The sequence below is a fragment of the Volvox carteri genome, assembly GCF_000143455.1.
Source record: "Volvox carteri f. nagariensis unplaced genomic scaffold VOLCAscaffold_57, whole genome shotgun sequence".
Classification (NCBI taxonomy): domain Eukaryota; kingdom Viridiplantae; phylum Chlorophyta; class Chlorophyceae; order Chlamydomonadales; family Volvocaceae; genus Volvox; species Volvox carteri.
Window position 1 is genome coordinate 353,754 of NW_003307600.1, and position 15,863 is coordinate 369,616.

Genomic DNA, 15,863 nt, shown 5'->3' on the forward strand with positions numbered 1-15,863 from the left:
CTTTCCTATTTCTGAGCTTTCTGTTACCTGGACCTGGCATGCGGTTCTCCACTAAAAATGCCCTTGCCCCGCGTCCCGCCCTAACCTGACTGGCTGAGTGGTTTCTGACACCTGCGGCCACTTCCCGCAATCTTTTCTTCCCTGTCGCTTTGATCCAAGGGTTTCCTTAAGCTCTCCATCCCCTGAACTCTCATTTCCCACGCAACACCCACTTCCTCTTCCTTAATCTCTCGGCCTTCCTGGCCCTCACCCGCTTCGTCCTCCGCGCCTTGTTGGCAGTACGCCGAGGCGCTGAGGCTGCAGGGCGTGGCGCAGCGTGAGGCACGTGAGAATCTATTGCCACGCAACGGCGGCCCCGACCTGCCCGCCTACTATGACCGGTTGGAGCAGAGCATCCCGCACGTGTAGAGCACGTTATGGCCGGTGCGGTGGTGTGGCGGGTTGCAAGGGACGAGAGAAAACCCGCGCGCACACAGTGTACCAGACAGTTGGCCTTGTTTTGACGTGGCAGCTGGGTTGGGATGGAGTTGAGGGTGAGGTTGACTTGGCGTGCAAGTGTGATGGAATGACTTCAGCGGGGGTGGTTTCTTGGACTAAAATAAACAGAATTCTATTCCTAATTAAGTAAATAAAAAAATCGAGGTGGGTCTAGTAGGTGAGCGGATTTGCTGGGTGCCGCTCAGCCGGTGAAGCCCCACCCACCAGCTGCTACCCGTAAATATCGTACGGAGAGGCCGGTACGACATCGTACGTGACACACTCTCAGAGTGGGCTGCTGGGTGCCAGCCAGTTCGTTGGCTAGGCTGTGCAAGAGACCGGGCGCGAGGTGCGAGGCGGACGCAGGCGTACACCCCGCAGTGTACCCCTCCTGTGGGTCTCCGAGGGGAAGCCAGCACACAATGCCAATCCAGCTTTACACGTATCGAGGTGGGATGTTCGCGGCTGCGCGAGCAAGGGGTGGTATTGTGCTTATTGGGTATATGCAGCGTGAGGCAAGGCTGCAGGCCGGGGGCTGGGCGATAGGGTGATTGTATTTCTTAGGGGTGCTGTGCCCGTAGTGCTGTATTCCCCGATGTCCTCCTTCCTTTCGTGATTTGACTGTCAGTCACAGTGTTGCAAGCTGATTGAAAGCCGATTATGATTATGACTTCTCGTGCGATGGGTTTATTATTCTTCGGATGTGCTTGTGTCCAGAAAACAGTGATCTCCTTTTGCGATATACATCTTATATGTAAGATGTATATATAAACATATTGCATATAATTTCTTCGGGGCCGAAGCTGGACGGATGCTGTTAAGAGTGCGCTAGGCAGTTCGCGGCTCGTGTGGAAATAGGGACATGCGGGTTCGTCTGCGTTAAATGAGACATGGCCTGACGTGATTGAGACGGGGTCAGCCACATGCGGTTGTGCCCCGTGTTGTTTTGTTGGTGGTGTTGTTGGTGTTGTTGGTGGGGTGGGGGTGCAGCGCGAAGCAGTGCTTGGGGAGAAACTTTCTCCGAGGAAGCGGTCCTAGACGTCTCTCCGTTGTTTGTTTGTTTGTTTGTGCGTGCGTGCGTGCGTGCGTGCGTGCGTGTATAAGGTGTGTAACGGAAGGTATGACCTTAGGGTTTTGGAGGTTACCCCCCCTGGTCAAGCCCCAACCTGCACGTGCACTAATGACATCAGCACCAGCACCAGCTTATGGCTGCGGGCCACGATAGTTCATCGTCAGGTCCGTGCTGCACGGAGTGAGGGCAGGCCAGGATAATCATTTTCGCCATCGCCGCGCCGGTTCGGTGCCGTGCAACCCCTTGCGGCACCAATGTTCTGGGTTGGGCTGGGCGGGCGTTGGCAATGCGGGAAGAGGGGCGTTTGTGTAGTATCGGCACACTCCAGAGTGCGACGTTTTGGGATGGAGGACCCTCTCACTTATGCTGTGAGAATCATCGCGCGCGGGACGCAGACGCTCATTTAGAAATCGTGCGGAAGGTTTTGTAACGGCTGTGGATATTTTCGGGAAGTGGCCCCAGGCGGTGTGCTGTATACTATTAGTTTTTGTTCGGCCATTGAATAGAAGGTTCGGGTATGGCTGTAAGGCATGTACTCACCCGCTCTGAGGCATGTACTCAGCCGCATGTTGTGACCTAGGGACGCCGTAGAAGGGAGCATCGCATTTCAAGGGCGTGCGTCAAACAACACGGTGTGTCTCACACCCACGACGCCTGTGATGCGGCAAGTGGACCGAGGGCCCGATGGCAGAGTCATTTCACCGGTCGGCCCTCTGGATTACTTCTCTGCAGGGGTGCAGCCCGGAGTCCTGGTCCTCCAAACATGCTAGCAGTGAGCTGCTGCTGACTGCGTGAATTTATTCCAGGACAAGTTTTGCCTGGCGCTAGCTGCTGCTCCAAGGGAACCCGGGTACCAGCATTGTAGTTGGGCTTTACTTTGGCGGTCGCGGGTAGAAGTTTGTTGGTGGGGATCCTCACTTTATGTGTTTCAGCGCAACCCATTAACAACACATAGCTGCTTAATGGATGATTTTCGTGATGAGCAAAAGAGGGGGCAGGATGGATTCAGGGTGTCGGGACCTAGGGGATGGACCTACTTTTTCGGGGCCGGGTGGGTTGGGGCTCAAAACCCGTGTAGGACATTGACAATTAACGGAATTCTTAAGTTACAGAATAAAATATATGAGCGTATTAATAGTTGCACGGATGCTCCACCAAGCACTGATTCATCAATTCTTGCATTTACAGGTTGTCTGTTGTAGTACTGGTAACGACACGGCAAAGTCACGACGTTGTTATTTATTGAGCAGTCCCCTATTCCAATCAGGCGAATTCACAGAGAGAAACAAACCCTTTGCAGATGGGCGAGCAGTTAAATCGTACTTGCCGTACTAAGATTAGAGGTTTGCCATGACGGCCAATGCTTGTTCGGACGAATGTTTCTATTGTTGGGCTGAAGGGCTTGCAACTCGTGCGGCCTGAAGTTCATTCAGGGAGCCTGAACCAATCCTCCAACGGCACCCTTAGGCAACATTGCTTGAACATAATTAAAGTGCTAGCCATGCATGTCCTTCGGGGTCGTGCTCCTTCGGGTTCACACTGCAATCCTTGCGCGGCAACTCAGCCTTTGCAAGTGGCGTATGTCAGCACTGCTTGGCGACGTCTTGCAGGTGATTTTAGGCTGTTTGCGGTTTGAATACGCAAGGACACGAACTTATAATTCATGCGCAAATGAAACCGTCCGGACCAATTGTTGCTGCTTGCCACAGCTCACGCCGGCCTGGAGCAGTTTGAACGCATAAGCGCGAGAGGAAATGTGGTCGCATCAGCTTTCAGGCCTGCAAACAATCCTGCAAATAGCTCCAGTAATATGACGGCCATCATAGGGGCTGACGGCAAAGCCAGCTCTCTTCGCAAGCTCGTAGTGGACGGAGTGGACGACTCTGCTATGGTTCAGGTAAGGCTTTAGCTCTAGGTGGAAATGTCTTGTATGCTGCGCTGCTGGGATGGTACAATTTGGAACATGGGCGTCCTGCGTTTATTTCCAAGGACCGTCCCTGTAAATGCGTCTTTGCATCAGCACCCTTTGAGGCGTGTTGTCCTATCGTCGTCTCTGTATCAGCATCCTTTGAGGCGTACTGTGGTGCTACCTCTGCGAAAACCCTATTTGGCGGTATTTGGCCGCTGGCGAATAGGGCGGTGGCGAGGGGAAGCGCCCAGCTATCAGACCTGTGCAATTCCAATTTTTGGTTACGGGGCCAGCGGCCCGATGTGCTAGGTGTAACAGGTTCGTTTTGCATTCCTAGCTACTGGCGTTGGGTTTCTTCCGCCGGGTCGAAATCTGGGATCCTGCTGTTACTCTGTGTTTTAGGTCAAGTTCTGCCTCAAGTACCGGACAAGTTACGGTCAATCCGTAAAGATTATCGGCTCCCACCCAAAGCTCGGTTCCTGGGACATCAACAAGGCCCTTAATTTGGACTGGACTGATGGTGACCGGTGGATAGCGGCGGTGGAACTCCCGGCGGGGGCCGTGTACGAATACAAGTACGGTGATCCACCATGATGGCTGTTTTGCTTTGAATGGGGTCGACTATTATTTCTTGCCCCCTTTTGCGGCTTGCGTGGGATTGACCCCAATAACGCACGCATGGGGGACGCCGTGCCTAGAAGGGCACCCTGGCAGGGAACTCGGAACCGCAACCGTCACTAGCACCCGCAACCGACAGGCTACCCACGGAGTACACCCACCGCGAACACTATCGAGAGCACAGACTTTTTGAAATAACCGACTTGTTGCGTCATTGCGCCATTAGGTCACTATTCACCATCACAGCGGCCGCACACCCCTCCTGTCCCCTGTTCAGGTATGTTCTGGTAGACCATGACAGCCGCGCCACACTTGCATGGCAAGGCGGCGGCAACAGTGTACTGGCTTTGGGCGATCAGGACGGACAGGGCGTCGAGGTGCAGGATAATTGGTACGTGCCGCACCGTGCCCCCCACGGCCTGCTATCCGTCTGTGTCAATCACTAGGGTGGGGGGGGGTGGGCAGCAGCATTTGGGGTGCTTCTGCATCACGTGGTCAGTGGCGTCTGGGTGCCGGTGAGTCCCGTAGCCAGGGGCTCAGGAGAAGCCGTACCTAACGGTGCCACGGCTGGATTGGATCGCATTGAATGGAGCTAGCTAGGGCAGCTGTGTTACCGCCCTAAGAGTCCCCGTGCCCTAGAACATCTGACTCAAAGTAACGAGAACGTAGCACTCGGGACGTGGCACTCCACTCTCCCTGGGGCTCCGTCAATATCAGTCACCACGTGTGCCAGCACAACGTTCAGCAGAAGCGGAAGTCGTTGGCATTTCGCGTGATCCTCTGGTAATGTACATGGCTGGTTGCTGTCCTGCCATGAGGTGCCAGGCCTACGGGCTGGCAGCGTAGACGCTGCTTTCACCTCGTGTCCCGAGTTATGTGGATGGGGTATGGCATATGCCAGTGTATGTAGGGGTCACAGCAGGAGCCCGACAAGAGCGTGTCCCCGCCATCTGCACTTGCATCTCAGGGGTAACAATCCAGGCCAGGCCGCTGTCGTCGTGAACGGTGTCTCCACGACGAGAGAAAGCAAGCTGCAGGCCTGGGCTAAGTAAGTCCGTAACCAAATGGATTGGGTGCGAGGGGAATACCTTGGTGTGTTTTTGGACGCGAACTTGCTTAGTAGCGGGTTGGTCCTTCGGTGGAGCCAGTAGCTGAGCAGCAGCGTTTTCGGGGAAGCATTAAGCACTAACGGGGGCTATGAAGGCGGCAGTGATGGGCAGATTGTTTACTGTTCTCCTCGTTACCGTGCTAGCGCCCCATTCTGAGTCTCCTGTGTGTTCCCTGGGTTCCCCAATCCTCAGTGAGATGCGGCAGTACCGGGCCATGGCCCGTAATGCGCAGTATGAGCTTTCCAGGAAGGCGGAGGAGCTGCAGGCGTCCAAAGCACAGGTAAACGCACGCACCAACCAGGCACATGTGTGTGGACTCGCACTCAACAACAGAGTATATGACAGGCTATTTCTTTGAGAGATAGGACATAATAATTTTCCTTGTTCATTTTTTTACGGAACCTATGTATTTCATAGACTGTCCCTTCGACTGTCCCTTCGACTGCCTCTGGGCCCCCTCATGGCTCGTATGGGCCCCAGGTTAGACCTTTGGTGGGTAACGCAACTCCAGGGGGTGATATGACACGCGCACAGATGTGATCGGCTTCGGTCTTGTAACTTGCCCTCCACGACTGGCCGCTCCCTCCATAAGCCACGGTGAACAGTGTGGGAAATCAGCCAGGTCCTTCCTTCTGACCTCCTGACCCCCAGGTCGCCCGGCTCAAGATGGAGTTGAGTGTGAGCCTGAAGGCCAGGGAGGACCTGGAGGCGCGTCTGGCCGAGGTGGAGAGTGAAAACCTGGCTCTGCGGGCACAGGTAGCCCAGAGCCAGATTGCCATGAAGAGCACGCTCGAGGAGGCCATCAAGCTGCTACAACAAGGTGAGCTGTCAAGCGGGACTAGAAGTGGCGCCGTAAAGGGAGTCAAGGGAACTGAGCAAAGTGGAAGCGTTCAGAGCTACCGGAGCCCAGGACAGCCAGCGGGGACTCTGGGGAAAACCGGATGAATCGCTGTGGCTTCACTATAGGCTTGCAGGGTATGGATGAATGGAGCAGCGGATGCGGCCTTGCATGTGCATAAGACGGTTGGTGGTACAGCCCAGTTCCCTGGTTCCACTCGGGGTCCACTGCGACTGGCCAACTGACGGAAACGGGTGCGCTAGGGCCATTAATGGTGTTGTTTATGCTAGGAACGTGTGCGGGGTGCATTCGACGGAGGAGGCATAAACAAAGTGTTTTCATGTGACTGTAGAGATTGAGGAGGGTGAGGAGGAGTTGTACAATGAGGAGGAGGAGGAGGTGTATGTCCCGGCCGCTGGTGGCAACGGAAAGACAGCCACTTCCAACGGGGCCAGCCCTTGGAGCTGGGGCCGTGGCAAGGAAGCCGAGACGGTGAGTTGGAACTGTGGCAAGGTTCATGGCTAGGGGGAACCATAGTGAAACTATAGCCGCATTGCGAGCGCCAGTAGAAAACCTCAAAATATGGCGCATTGTTGCGGAAGTCGGGTGTGCACGGTCAAGGTAATTGCTCCTCCGCCATAAATGGTCTATCAACACAACAAGCACGCAACAAGCGCTTTGGAAGCGTGTTTTCCATCATTCTAATTGCTGTGATTGTGTTGGAAACGCAGCGTAGATAGTATTTTCTTGTGTTAAGTGGGGCCTTTCGATACGGTGCCCTGAGCAGCTGGTCTTTAGCTCTGGGTTGAGGGAATAAGAGGGCACCTAAACCTGCTTCCTTTGGAGGGGGCTGCTGTGCACCACTGTTGCTGCACCGCATTTCACAAATCACGTTTGACCTGCCCTTCGTTCCGGCTACACGCAGGTTTACGCTGGCAGCAATGGAAACGGCTCTACGTTCGAGCGGTTTGGATTCCGTCTTAGCGGCAATCCTTTTGACATGCAAGGCGAGCAAGCGGCTACAAGGTGAGGTTCTGGTATATCCCACCTGTGCGCGTACTCCACGTGCACCGGCAATGAAACTCGATTTGCTAGCACTTGAAGGAGCTCACTACGCAACATATTACATGTACTCGCGATAAAACAAAGCACTGCTCTTCATGGGTAATGCCCGTCGACACAGTGAATAGCAACTACGTCCTCCCTTTGGGGCCATTGTGCAATTGGGATGTCGGCTGCAAGGATCGTTGTCTTGAGTCAGTAGCCAGGCGCATGGCTGCCCTTCCCTTCCCCCGTTCCACTTGCGTGTGTGACAGCAGGCCGTCTACAGAGCGTGCCTCAGACCTTGGTGCTGCACGTGTAGCCACGACCTCTAGTGGCAGCGGCTCCTCGTACACCGGCAGTGGGCACGTCTTAGCCGATTGGCGGACGCGGCTCAGCAATGGCGGCCAGTAACTACGGCCCGCTGCGGGAGCAGGAGAGGGTGCAGGGAGGCGTGCAGGGCTTCGTAGCATGAGGGAAACGGGCGTCTGAGGACTAACCACACGTGAGCTAATTCTTGACGTCTTAAAAATGCGTGAGGCCGCGTGTGAGGTAACACGTGGGCATCCTTAGTGAGCGAGCATGCTGTTGTGCAACCGACACAATTCCATGGTGGCAGTGCCGTGGGGTTGCGTTTTTTTTAAAAAAAAGGGACTATTGCTTATTATCGGCTTGTGTGGTGTTTTGGACGAGATTCCTTGTTTTATTCGGTGTGGTCCTTGGGCATATTAAGCGCAGGCGGCACAGATGTGGGTTGAATCATTTTGCGCATTGGAAGCATGTCCTGCGTTTGCTATCACTTGCGACCACGCTCTTGAGAAGTAGAGATGTTAGGGGAGAGAAGTGCGCGGTTGCCTGTAGCGTTTCCGTTGCTTTCACCTGTCTTTGGCAGGGGGAATGTTACATCTCGCGCCTTTGTACTATTAAAAGATCGTTGTGTGGACTGTTGACCGGAAGAAATGGTTTTGAAAGAGGAGCAGGCGGCTGCCCTTTTTTTATGTACCTGTGGTACTGGTGTTACGCGCAGTCGGCGCTCATAAAAGTGTGACTCAAATTCGTGGTATGTCAGCACCATAGCACCATGTGCTCATTATGAAGCAGGGGAGGTGCCCTGCCTGGGATGCTGCTCGATATCGTGCAATATTATAGAACGACAGTTGGGCGTGGGACGATTGCAGTGCCCTCTGACTTTCCATGTAACTAGCTCGCATACAGTGAGTTCGACTTGTGTCATGGCCTTCACTATTACATCCTACTTGTTGCGAGCGAGGCAGGGCTGGGGCCCTGCGTCTGAGTCGTCGACGGTGCGCGCTTTCTGCAATTTCTTTTTGTCCTGATGGGAAGGAAGCAAGGGACCCATTATGTTCTTGTGAACCAGTCGAAAATTCGTTTCGCTGCATTGTAATCGCAACAGCTATCCAATACCGTGTAAGGTTGTGGCCGCGCGCATTACCAACCCGTCATATGATTTGCTCCTTGTCATAATGCGCATAAAACTAGATAGGTGTGTAGCAATGCCAAGGCTATTTTCCATTCTACAGCGCCGTGCCCATTTTGGCCTACGTATCTAGGACGTGGCCAAGTCTAAATGTGTGCTGGTACCACGGAAAGCAAAGGTTGCAGGCGCATGTTACCCCTTGGAGCTTGAAGTCTCTACATATGGCTGTCCTGGACACATTGGATACATGCGCCGTTTGAGTCCGATGGCTGTCCGGTTTTACAATCAAAAGGATATGGGTCCAGGGAAGAAGCGTCAAGCACATACTTTCGCATCATTAAGCCTGATTTGCGACGGCGAGCTGGTGAAGCTGCAGGGGCCCTTAACAGTCAAGGCGCCTGAGGTCCATTGGCTAGCTTTGAGAGGAGGAGACGAATGTGTGATTCGAAAGCTGCCCAAAAGCCCAAACCATACAGAATCAGCAGCTGCCTGGACCCATTCCCTAAAGGGTCCATGTGGCCACGAGCCAACGACATCCCGTACAACCGTGCTCGGCATCATGGCAGTGTATGTTGCCAAGGTTACCACGCGTGCAAAACCCGTGTCTGTCGTGTCAAAGTTGTGATGCAACCGTCTCCATGACATGATGATGGCTGCGCGGCGGGGTGCTAGCACTGGCAAACGCGGCGGCGTGGAGTTCATTGGGCTTGGCCGTTTGTTATAACTCGCGAAATTGGCGACGCAATTCAGGTAACGGTACGAGGGGTCAACGAAATTCACCCCCCACGTCACTTTAGATATCTTTAGTCTTTTCGTCCACTTTACCGGTAACGTATCGTTAACCTTTTCCGAACCGAACACTTTCCCCAAAAAGTCTTAACGTTACGTAGCATGTAAACTGGCTAGATGCGTGGGAGCCATGCGCCTAAAACCCAAATGTAAGTAGGTCAGAACTCAGACGCCCGAAATGAATTTTATCTAAGAATGTAGGTACTTTCATTCTGGACAGGTGCAATTTTGTGTCATCCGTTTTGGAGTTGATTAGCCTAGGCTCCCATGAAGTCCAATTCAGCTTCCATTGAATGTGCGCTAACTGTAAACACTCTAAAAAATCAAAGATTAGCCATCATTTTAATGATGAACAAGTAAGGACTTTGGTGACCAAAGGGAGTCCCATCACATTTCTTCTCATCTAGCTACACAGCACACGATGAAACTTTTAGACGGAATCTTGGTTACCGGTCTTAGTATTGCTGGTGCTTTCCTTGTCTCCCTTCACATCCGCAAGCGGACGCACTCGAAACAGCCCCAACCCCAAGGATACACATACAGGTGCGCTGTGCAATGTTCTAGATTTGTTATGAAAATTGTTTTATTCTAACCAGGTTCATGTCGGCCTGTCTTGATAACCTGCTGCGCGGGCCGTTTGTAGCGTAATGGGCTGTTTGTCTCCCAGCATTGTTCTGTTTCCTCGCGAAACTCGTTTTAGAAATTTAATTCATGCTCATCTAAGCTTTATAACGTCGAAGTTATGGGGTGAAAGCTGATTTGGCGGTTTATTCCTTGCTTAGGTACCCTCGCCCAGCCCTCACCGTTGACGCCGTCATCATGTCACAACCCTCCGCGGATACACCAGCACAGCTACTTCTCATCAAGCGCAAATTCCCGCCCTTCAAGGCAAGGTTGTACCTCACACATCGCTACACGCATCGCGCCCGTGTCCTACCGGCTCAGCATTCTGGTCAAGCTGAGCTGGAAAAAGGACAAGTTCCGCATACTGGTTGCGTTGAACTGACAAAAGCAGATATCGTGAATTGCTGGACCGCATGCGCCGTGCCGCTATGCGTCTATTGCAGACACCGTCGCCCTCGCCGCCACTGCAGTCTCTTCTGTGTGCCATGTCCCCGTCCCTTCATCCCGATCATTGCCATGACTCTCCTCCCCTTCCGGCCAGGACTCCTGGGCTCTCCCCGGAGGCTTCGTGGACGAGGGTGAGGGTCTGGACGCAGCCGCCGGCCGTGAGCTGCAGGAGGAAACCTCCGTGGACCCTGCCACGGTGACACTCACACAGGTGGGGCCCAGGGGGGGGGGAAGACGAACCACGCGCGAATGAAGTTGATGGCAAGGGAAGACTGATGCGCCAGAAGTGAAGAAGGGGGAAGGGGGAGGGGGGAAGGGGTGGTTGCGTGCGATGGGGGGAATGGAGTGGGGAAGCGGGAGGGGATGAAGGAATTGATATGGCTCCTTTGACATGGCGCCTTCCCCCCCTACCTTGAGCTCCCGCATTTCCCCCGGTCCGCCTGGCCCCTCAATCGACCGACCCATTCCTCCAGGTTGGCGCCTTCGCTGACCCCGGTCGCGACCCGCGGGGTTGGACCGTCACGGTGGCGTACGCGGCACTGGTGCCTACCACCAACCTGGGGGTCAAGGCGGCGGTGAGGGAGGGGAGGGGGGGAAGGGGAGGGAAGGAGGGAGGGGAGAGGAGGGGAGGGAAGGAGGGAGGGAAGGGAGAGAGGGAAGGGAGAGAGGGAAGGAGGGAAGGAGGGAGGGAAGGGAGGGAGGGGAAAGACGAACCACGAACGAGTGAAGCTGCTGCCAGGAAAAGAGTGTACAAGAAGTAGAACTGACCAAAAGGCGTCCTTAAAGGCGGCGACCTCGGGATGATGTAGCGAAGATGATGTCGGAAAAACTACCTACCTAGCCGCTAAGACTAAAACAAGCGCGGAAGGAAATCAGTAAAGGGGAGGGAAGGGAAGGAGGGACGTGGCACTATGTCCTAGAAGACCGCCGCCGCCTGACTGCCCCCCCGGGGGGCCCCTCATCCCCTCATCGCTCAGGACGACGCCAAGGACGCCCGCTGGTTCGACGTGACCATGTTGCCGCTGCTGGCCTTTGATCACAAGCTCGTCGTGCGAACCGCTCTGCGGCACCTGGCCAAGCAGCCGGCCGCGGGGGCAGTGGGTGAGCGAAGGGGCGAGCGGTTGGGGTTGGGAGTGCACGTTAAGAGGTGGAAGGGCTCTCCCTCTGATATGTATATGTGGGGGGGGATGCCAATCTGCTCCTAGACCCTCCATGACCACTTTCCGCCCTTTGCTGTCCCTGCCCCTCCCACCCCAGCCGGACTATCTGCCACCCTGGAGGCGGCGGCGGACAAACTGGACGGACCTTGGAAAACTGAAGCCTGAGTTCGTTTATTTTTCCTAGGGGCGCGTACGCGTGTCGGACTGTCGGTGGCTCCTTAAGCTACAGTGATAAATGAGGGGGAGGGGAGCGGTCTGACAGCCGGATCTGGGGCTGCAGAGCGAAGCACCATCCAGGCCATCATCGGGTTGGGCAAGGGGGGGACGTATGGGGAAGCGTGCGGCAGTGCAGGGGGAGGCGAAGAGAGTGCGGTGCTTTCTTCCGAGGGTCAGCTGGATGGATGTCGCGCGAGCGAGCATTTGACGCGGTTGGGAGGTGCGCGAGAGGACTAAGCTGGGAGGGTGGGATGCGCTACAGGTTCACTACGACTATTGGATACACCCAATGGGGATATTCAAATGGTTCCAGAATGCTGTTCAAGGGTGCGTTGAGGCGTTCCGGGGTTCAGGGACCCTTGGTTGTGGACGTTTCGAAGGTGATGCGTTGTATCTTTCCGCCGGATTACTGGTGCATGGTGCAGGGAAACGAAAAAATGCTTTGGGAACCTGCCTTCCAAGGCTCCGGGTGCCGGGTCTTAGCGGGGTGCCATGGATTGAACTACACTATACTACATGCATAATGTCAGTTGGCAACAGGGGGGCGGCAACACTCCAGATGGCAATTTTGTTATAATCGTCGAGGGCAAGGCTATGACCTTGCATGTGGGTAAATTGCGTGGACCCTTGCCGAGGACTTTATAGCTCTCGATGCCGCAAAGATATTTCCGTTGCCGCCTCCAACGGTGCCGTACGATAATAGCTTTTGCTGGTCATTCTATTGACTGATGATTTGAGTATATTTTACCACATGATCTGCTAATTATCACGTGTTGTTTGTGTCTATATGAAAACTGAGAAGAAGACGCATGCATGTATCGATTGTAACGGACCACGGTGACCGTAGATTGTAGATCACATCTCCAAAGCGTGCCATCACCTAGTATATAAAGCGATGATCGACGAACGGGTCCTCAATGCCCTCCTCCTCACGGGGCTGGGTGCTGCGGGTACCGCTCTGGGAGGACTGATTGTCGTCTTGCAACCCAAAATGCAGTTCAAGCGTCTTGGATACCTGCAGGTGAATATTATGACGATAAAACAGTTTCCAGGCGTGCACACCTTGTTGCACGGCAAGGGCAAGTTCCGTCGCCGATACCCGGACAGAAAACGAGCAGGACTCAGTAATGGGAATTGTAACTGGCAAACCATAACGGATGATGTTGATGATAAGGAACTGAAGAGGAGATTTGGTCACTAGGGCTGAGTCAAAGGAGGACCCCGTTCCGGTAATCAGTCGGCTTGTATAGTTACCAGCTGATATGACTCACCAGGAAGAAGGAATCGTACCAGCAGACTCATAATAACAGACGGGAGACACACACAGAATCCAACGCCTCCAAGTTCATTTTCGTCGTTTCACCCGTCTCGTTCGTACAATCCGTACCGTGTCCGCACTTCTGTATGTTTCGGCAAAATCCCATAGACACCTACCAGACGGCCGTCCCTCCTACTACTCGGCCCCCAACGCTCCCTCGTACTCCTTCCAACAAGGAATGCGGTTAAGAAACGCGATATACCGCGCCAACGGCATTGCGCATAGCCACGAATCGATGCATCTCTGTGCTCCGCGCCTCCTTGAATGTTACACAAGTTTAAATAGTAGCCCCCTCGTCATGCCACCCGAGTAAGTCCCGCTTCAGCTGGCCCGACCTGGCCTTGCGCCTTCCGCCCAGCCGCCCTCACACCGCACGTTGCAGCCCGTGCGGCCATCCCCCCTCTTGCATCCTATGATTCCACCCGCACCCGCTTCATTGGGACACAGGGCCTGGCTGCGGGCCTTATGCTCTGCATCTCTATGCTGGATCTGATGCCGGCAGCTGTGGAGGAAGTTGGTTTCGCGGCTGCCAACGGCTGGTTCTTCGCGGGAGTGGCCTTCTTTGCCGCTGTCGTGCACTTCATCCCCGAGCCATCCTCTGAGGGGTTGCAGCTGGACGACGAGGAGGACAAGGCGGCGGCCGCGGCGGCCGGGCGGAAAGCAGCGGATTCAGCAGGGACGGCGGCGGCGACATCCAAGAAGAAAGACGACGGTCCGGTGGACTCTCCGTCCAAGAAGTCCGGCAAACGGTGAGATAACATGCAGAGAGAATTACATACGGGCTAAGTTTCGTGAGGAGGGAAGGAGGGAGGGAGGGAGGGAGGGAGTTCGCGGGTGATGAAAAGCTATCGCAGTGGGGGAATCGGAGGCGGGGTGGGGTTTAGTTTGTCTGGAGATAAAAGTGAGGATAAGGGTATGGAGATGTCCATTCCGAAAAAAGCATCAACAGCAACCTAGCAGCAAAAGAGAAAAATGAATGCAGATGCCGGCCAGAAGGCGGGATTTTACATTGTCGTGCCGGAAAGGGATGTTGTTCGGGAAGGCACCTGTGTTTGGCTCTATCAGTCACCCGAATGGGTTTGGCTGCGGCCTGATGGTCGTCATTCGTGTTGAGGAGCGTTGGGGGGCGCCCTTGGAAAGCGAACTCCGGAATTCACAAATCCCTAAACCACCAGCTATACTTTGCAAAGTCTCGATACCATACCCTCCCAACCCGTTTGCTCTCCCCTTTTTGCTTCTGAACCCCCCATATAAATGTAAGTAAAAGGTCCCCAATCCAAAATGACGCTGCGCTAATCAGAGAGACTCTGTTCGTTTTTGTCCCCCCACCCTTATCTGCCCCTGCACGTTACGCAACTCCGCACTTTAACCTACCCCCGCACGGCGTCCACCTACCCCCCTTGCCCATTTACCTTTAAACCCCAGCAGGCCCCAGGCTAGTAAGTCCACCACCGCCTCCACCGTCGCCGCCACCACGACCATTTCCAACGCAGCCCAGCCAGCAGCCGCAGGGACAACCCGCACCGCCCGCCGCGAGGCCAAGCGGCGCGTGCTCCTCTCCGGCCTCATCACCGCCATCGGCATCGCACTGCACAACTTTCCGGAAGGCGTCGCGGTCTTCCTCGCCTCCATGAAATCACACGCCGTGGGCGCATCCCTGGCCTTCGCCATCGCCTTGCACAACGTGCCGGAGGGGGTCGCCGTCGCGCTGCCGGTGTACTTCGCCACCGGGAGCCGTACACGCGGTTTCCTGTACGCCGCCACGTCAGGCCTGGCGGAGCCGTTAGCGGTTGTGGTCCTGGCGGTGTTCTTTCCGACCAACCTCGACCGCCAGCTTGTGGAGAAGTTGTTGGCGGCTGTGGGCGGCATTATGGCGTTCCTGTCCATCTCGGAGTTGCTACCTCTGGCATTCGAGCACGCCGGCCGGCAGCGTGCGGTGATTTCATTGTTCCTGGGCATGGCCATTATGTCCGCCAATTTATACATCCTTGACCACTGGCTAGGGCATGACCACTGATTAAAGAGATCGGAACGATGAAGGGCAGAACGAAGGGCAGAATGAAAATGAAGGGCAAAATGAAGGGCAGAACACGGGGACCCTGACGTGCATCAGTTCTTATTCCGAACCTATTTTCGCTGATGGCGCACCGGGGGATGGCTTTGGAAAAGCTTTGCTCCGTTTGAGATCTTTACGAACGAACAAACTCTCGCCGGCTGCTACGGGGTTGTGGAAATAGGAGGCTGCAGAAGTTTTCCTTGTTGAGATATTGAGATGGAAATCGAATGCATCAAGGGCATCCGGGGGGGGCTTATAGGGGGGGCTTAAACCCTAAGATGCTTAGCAGCTAACGTTTTCTTGTTGAGGGTGAGGGCTTCCAATGCCTCAATGGCGTTCCTTTGGCGGCCGTGGGGACCGCCTGCTGGTTTGGGGGCGGGTCTTGGGGAAAGGATTTGGGGGGAGTTGTTTGCCTACCTGCCAGGACCGGGGGCCACTACTGGTTGGTCGGTTCAGGCCCACCAGGAAGAGCAGCAACAGCGGCAGACAGGGAGAACCCCCTAGCTGGTTTTTTGGGGGGGAGGGAAGGGAGAAGCAGCCAGCAGGGCAGAGTGAATGGTGGAGAGCTGGGAAGGGAGTTTCTTGATAAGGCTTCAGTGCTTAGGGTTGGGACAGGAGGATGGGGCGCAACAAGGAAATCGCCCTTGCTGTGGGTACAAAATTAACACCGTATGGACAGGTGGAGGAATGAGCCATGTTGAAATGAGTATAGCAACAGGGTATATATGTATCGGTGTTTACTCAACCATCA

General features: G+C 54.8%; 4 protein-coding genes across 4 annotated transcripts in view; all 4 read left to right on the forward strand.

Annotated features, from left to right (window-relative positions):
• VOLCADRAFT_107056 (uncharacterized protein) overlaps positions 1 to 408 on the forward strand; it is a gene marked incomplete at its 3' end in the record, with an annotated part of 7,211 nt that extends 6,803 nt beyond the window's left edge. The window contains exon 10 of the mRNA XM_002956018.1: positions 280 to 408. Coding sequence (XP_002956064.1) covers positions 280 to 408 — 129 coding nt within the window. The remainder of the gene's footprint in view (positions 1 to 279) is intronic.
• A 2,951-nt stretch (positions 409 to 3,359) lies between these two features.
• Positions 3,360 to 7,478, forward strand: VOLCADRAFT_97031 (uncharacterized protein; the record flags this gene model as incomplete). Its single annotated transcript, XM_002956019.1, has 10 exons — positions 3,360 to 3,446; positions 3,861 to 4,033; positions 4,354 to 4,467; positions 4,523 to 4,591; positions 5,044 to 5,124; positions 5,378 to 5,465; positions 5,837 to 6,005; positions 6,376 to 6,515; positions 6,949 to 7,049; positions 7,343 to 7,478. 10 exons carry the CDS (start codon positions 3,360 to 3,362, stop codon positions 7,476 to 7,478), a joined length of 1,158 nt encoding a protein of 385 aa, XP_002956065.1.
• Positions 7,479 to 8,296: 818 nt separating this feature from the next.
• Positions 8,297 to 11,687, forward strand: VOLCADRAFT_97032 (uncharacterized protein; the record flags this gene model as incomplete). Its single annotated transcript, XM_002956020.1, has 5 exons — positions 8,297 to 8,368; positions 10,457 to 10,573; positions 10,836 to 10,937; positions 11,340 to 11,463; positions 11,620 to 11,687. The coding sequence occupies 5 exons, from the start codon at positions 8,297 to 8,299 to the stop codon at positions 11,685 to 11,687; spliced, it is 483 nt and encodes a 160-aa protein (XP_002956066.1).
• A 946-nt stretch (positions 11,688 to 12,633) lies between these two features.
• Positions 12,634 to 15,073, forward strand: VOLCADRAFT_66570 (uncharacterized protein; the record flags this gene model as incomplete). The annotated part of the gene is made up of 3 exons (XM_002956021.1): positions 12,634 to 12,759; positions 13,504 to 13,773; positions 14,600 to 15,073. The coding sequence occupies 3 exons, from the start codon at positions 12,634 to 12,636 to the stop codon at positions 15,071 to 15,073; spliced, it is 870 nt and encodes a 289-aa protein (XP_002956067.1).
• Between the last annotated feature and the right edge of the window lie 790 nt (positions 15,074 to 15,863).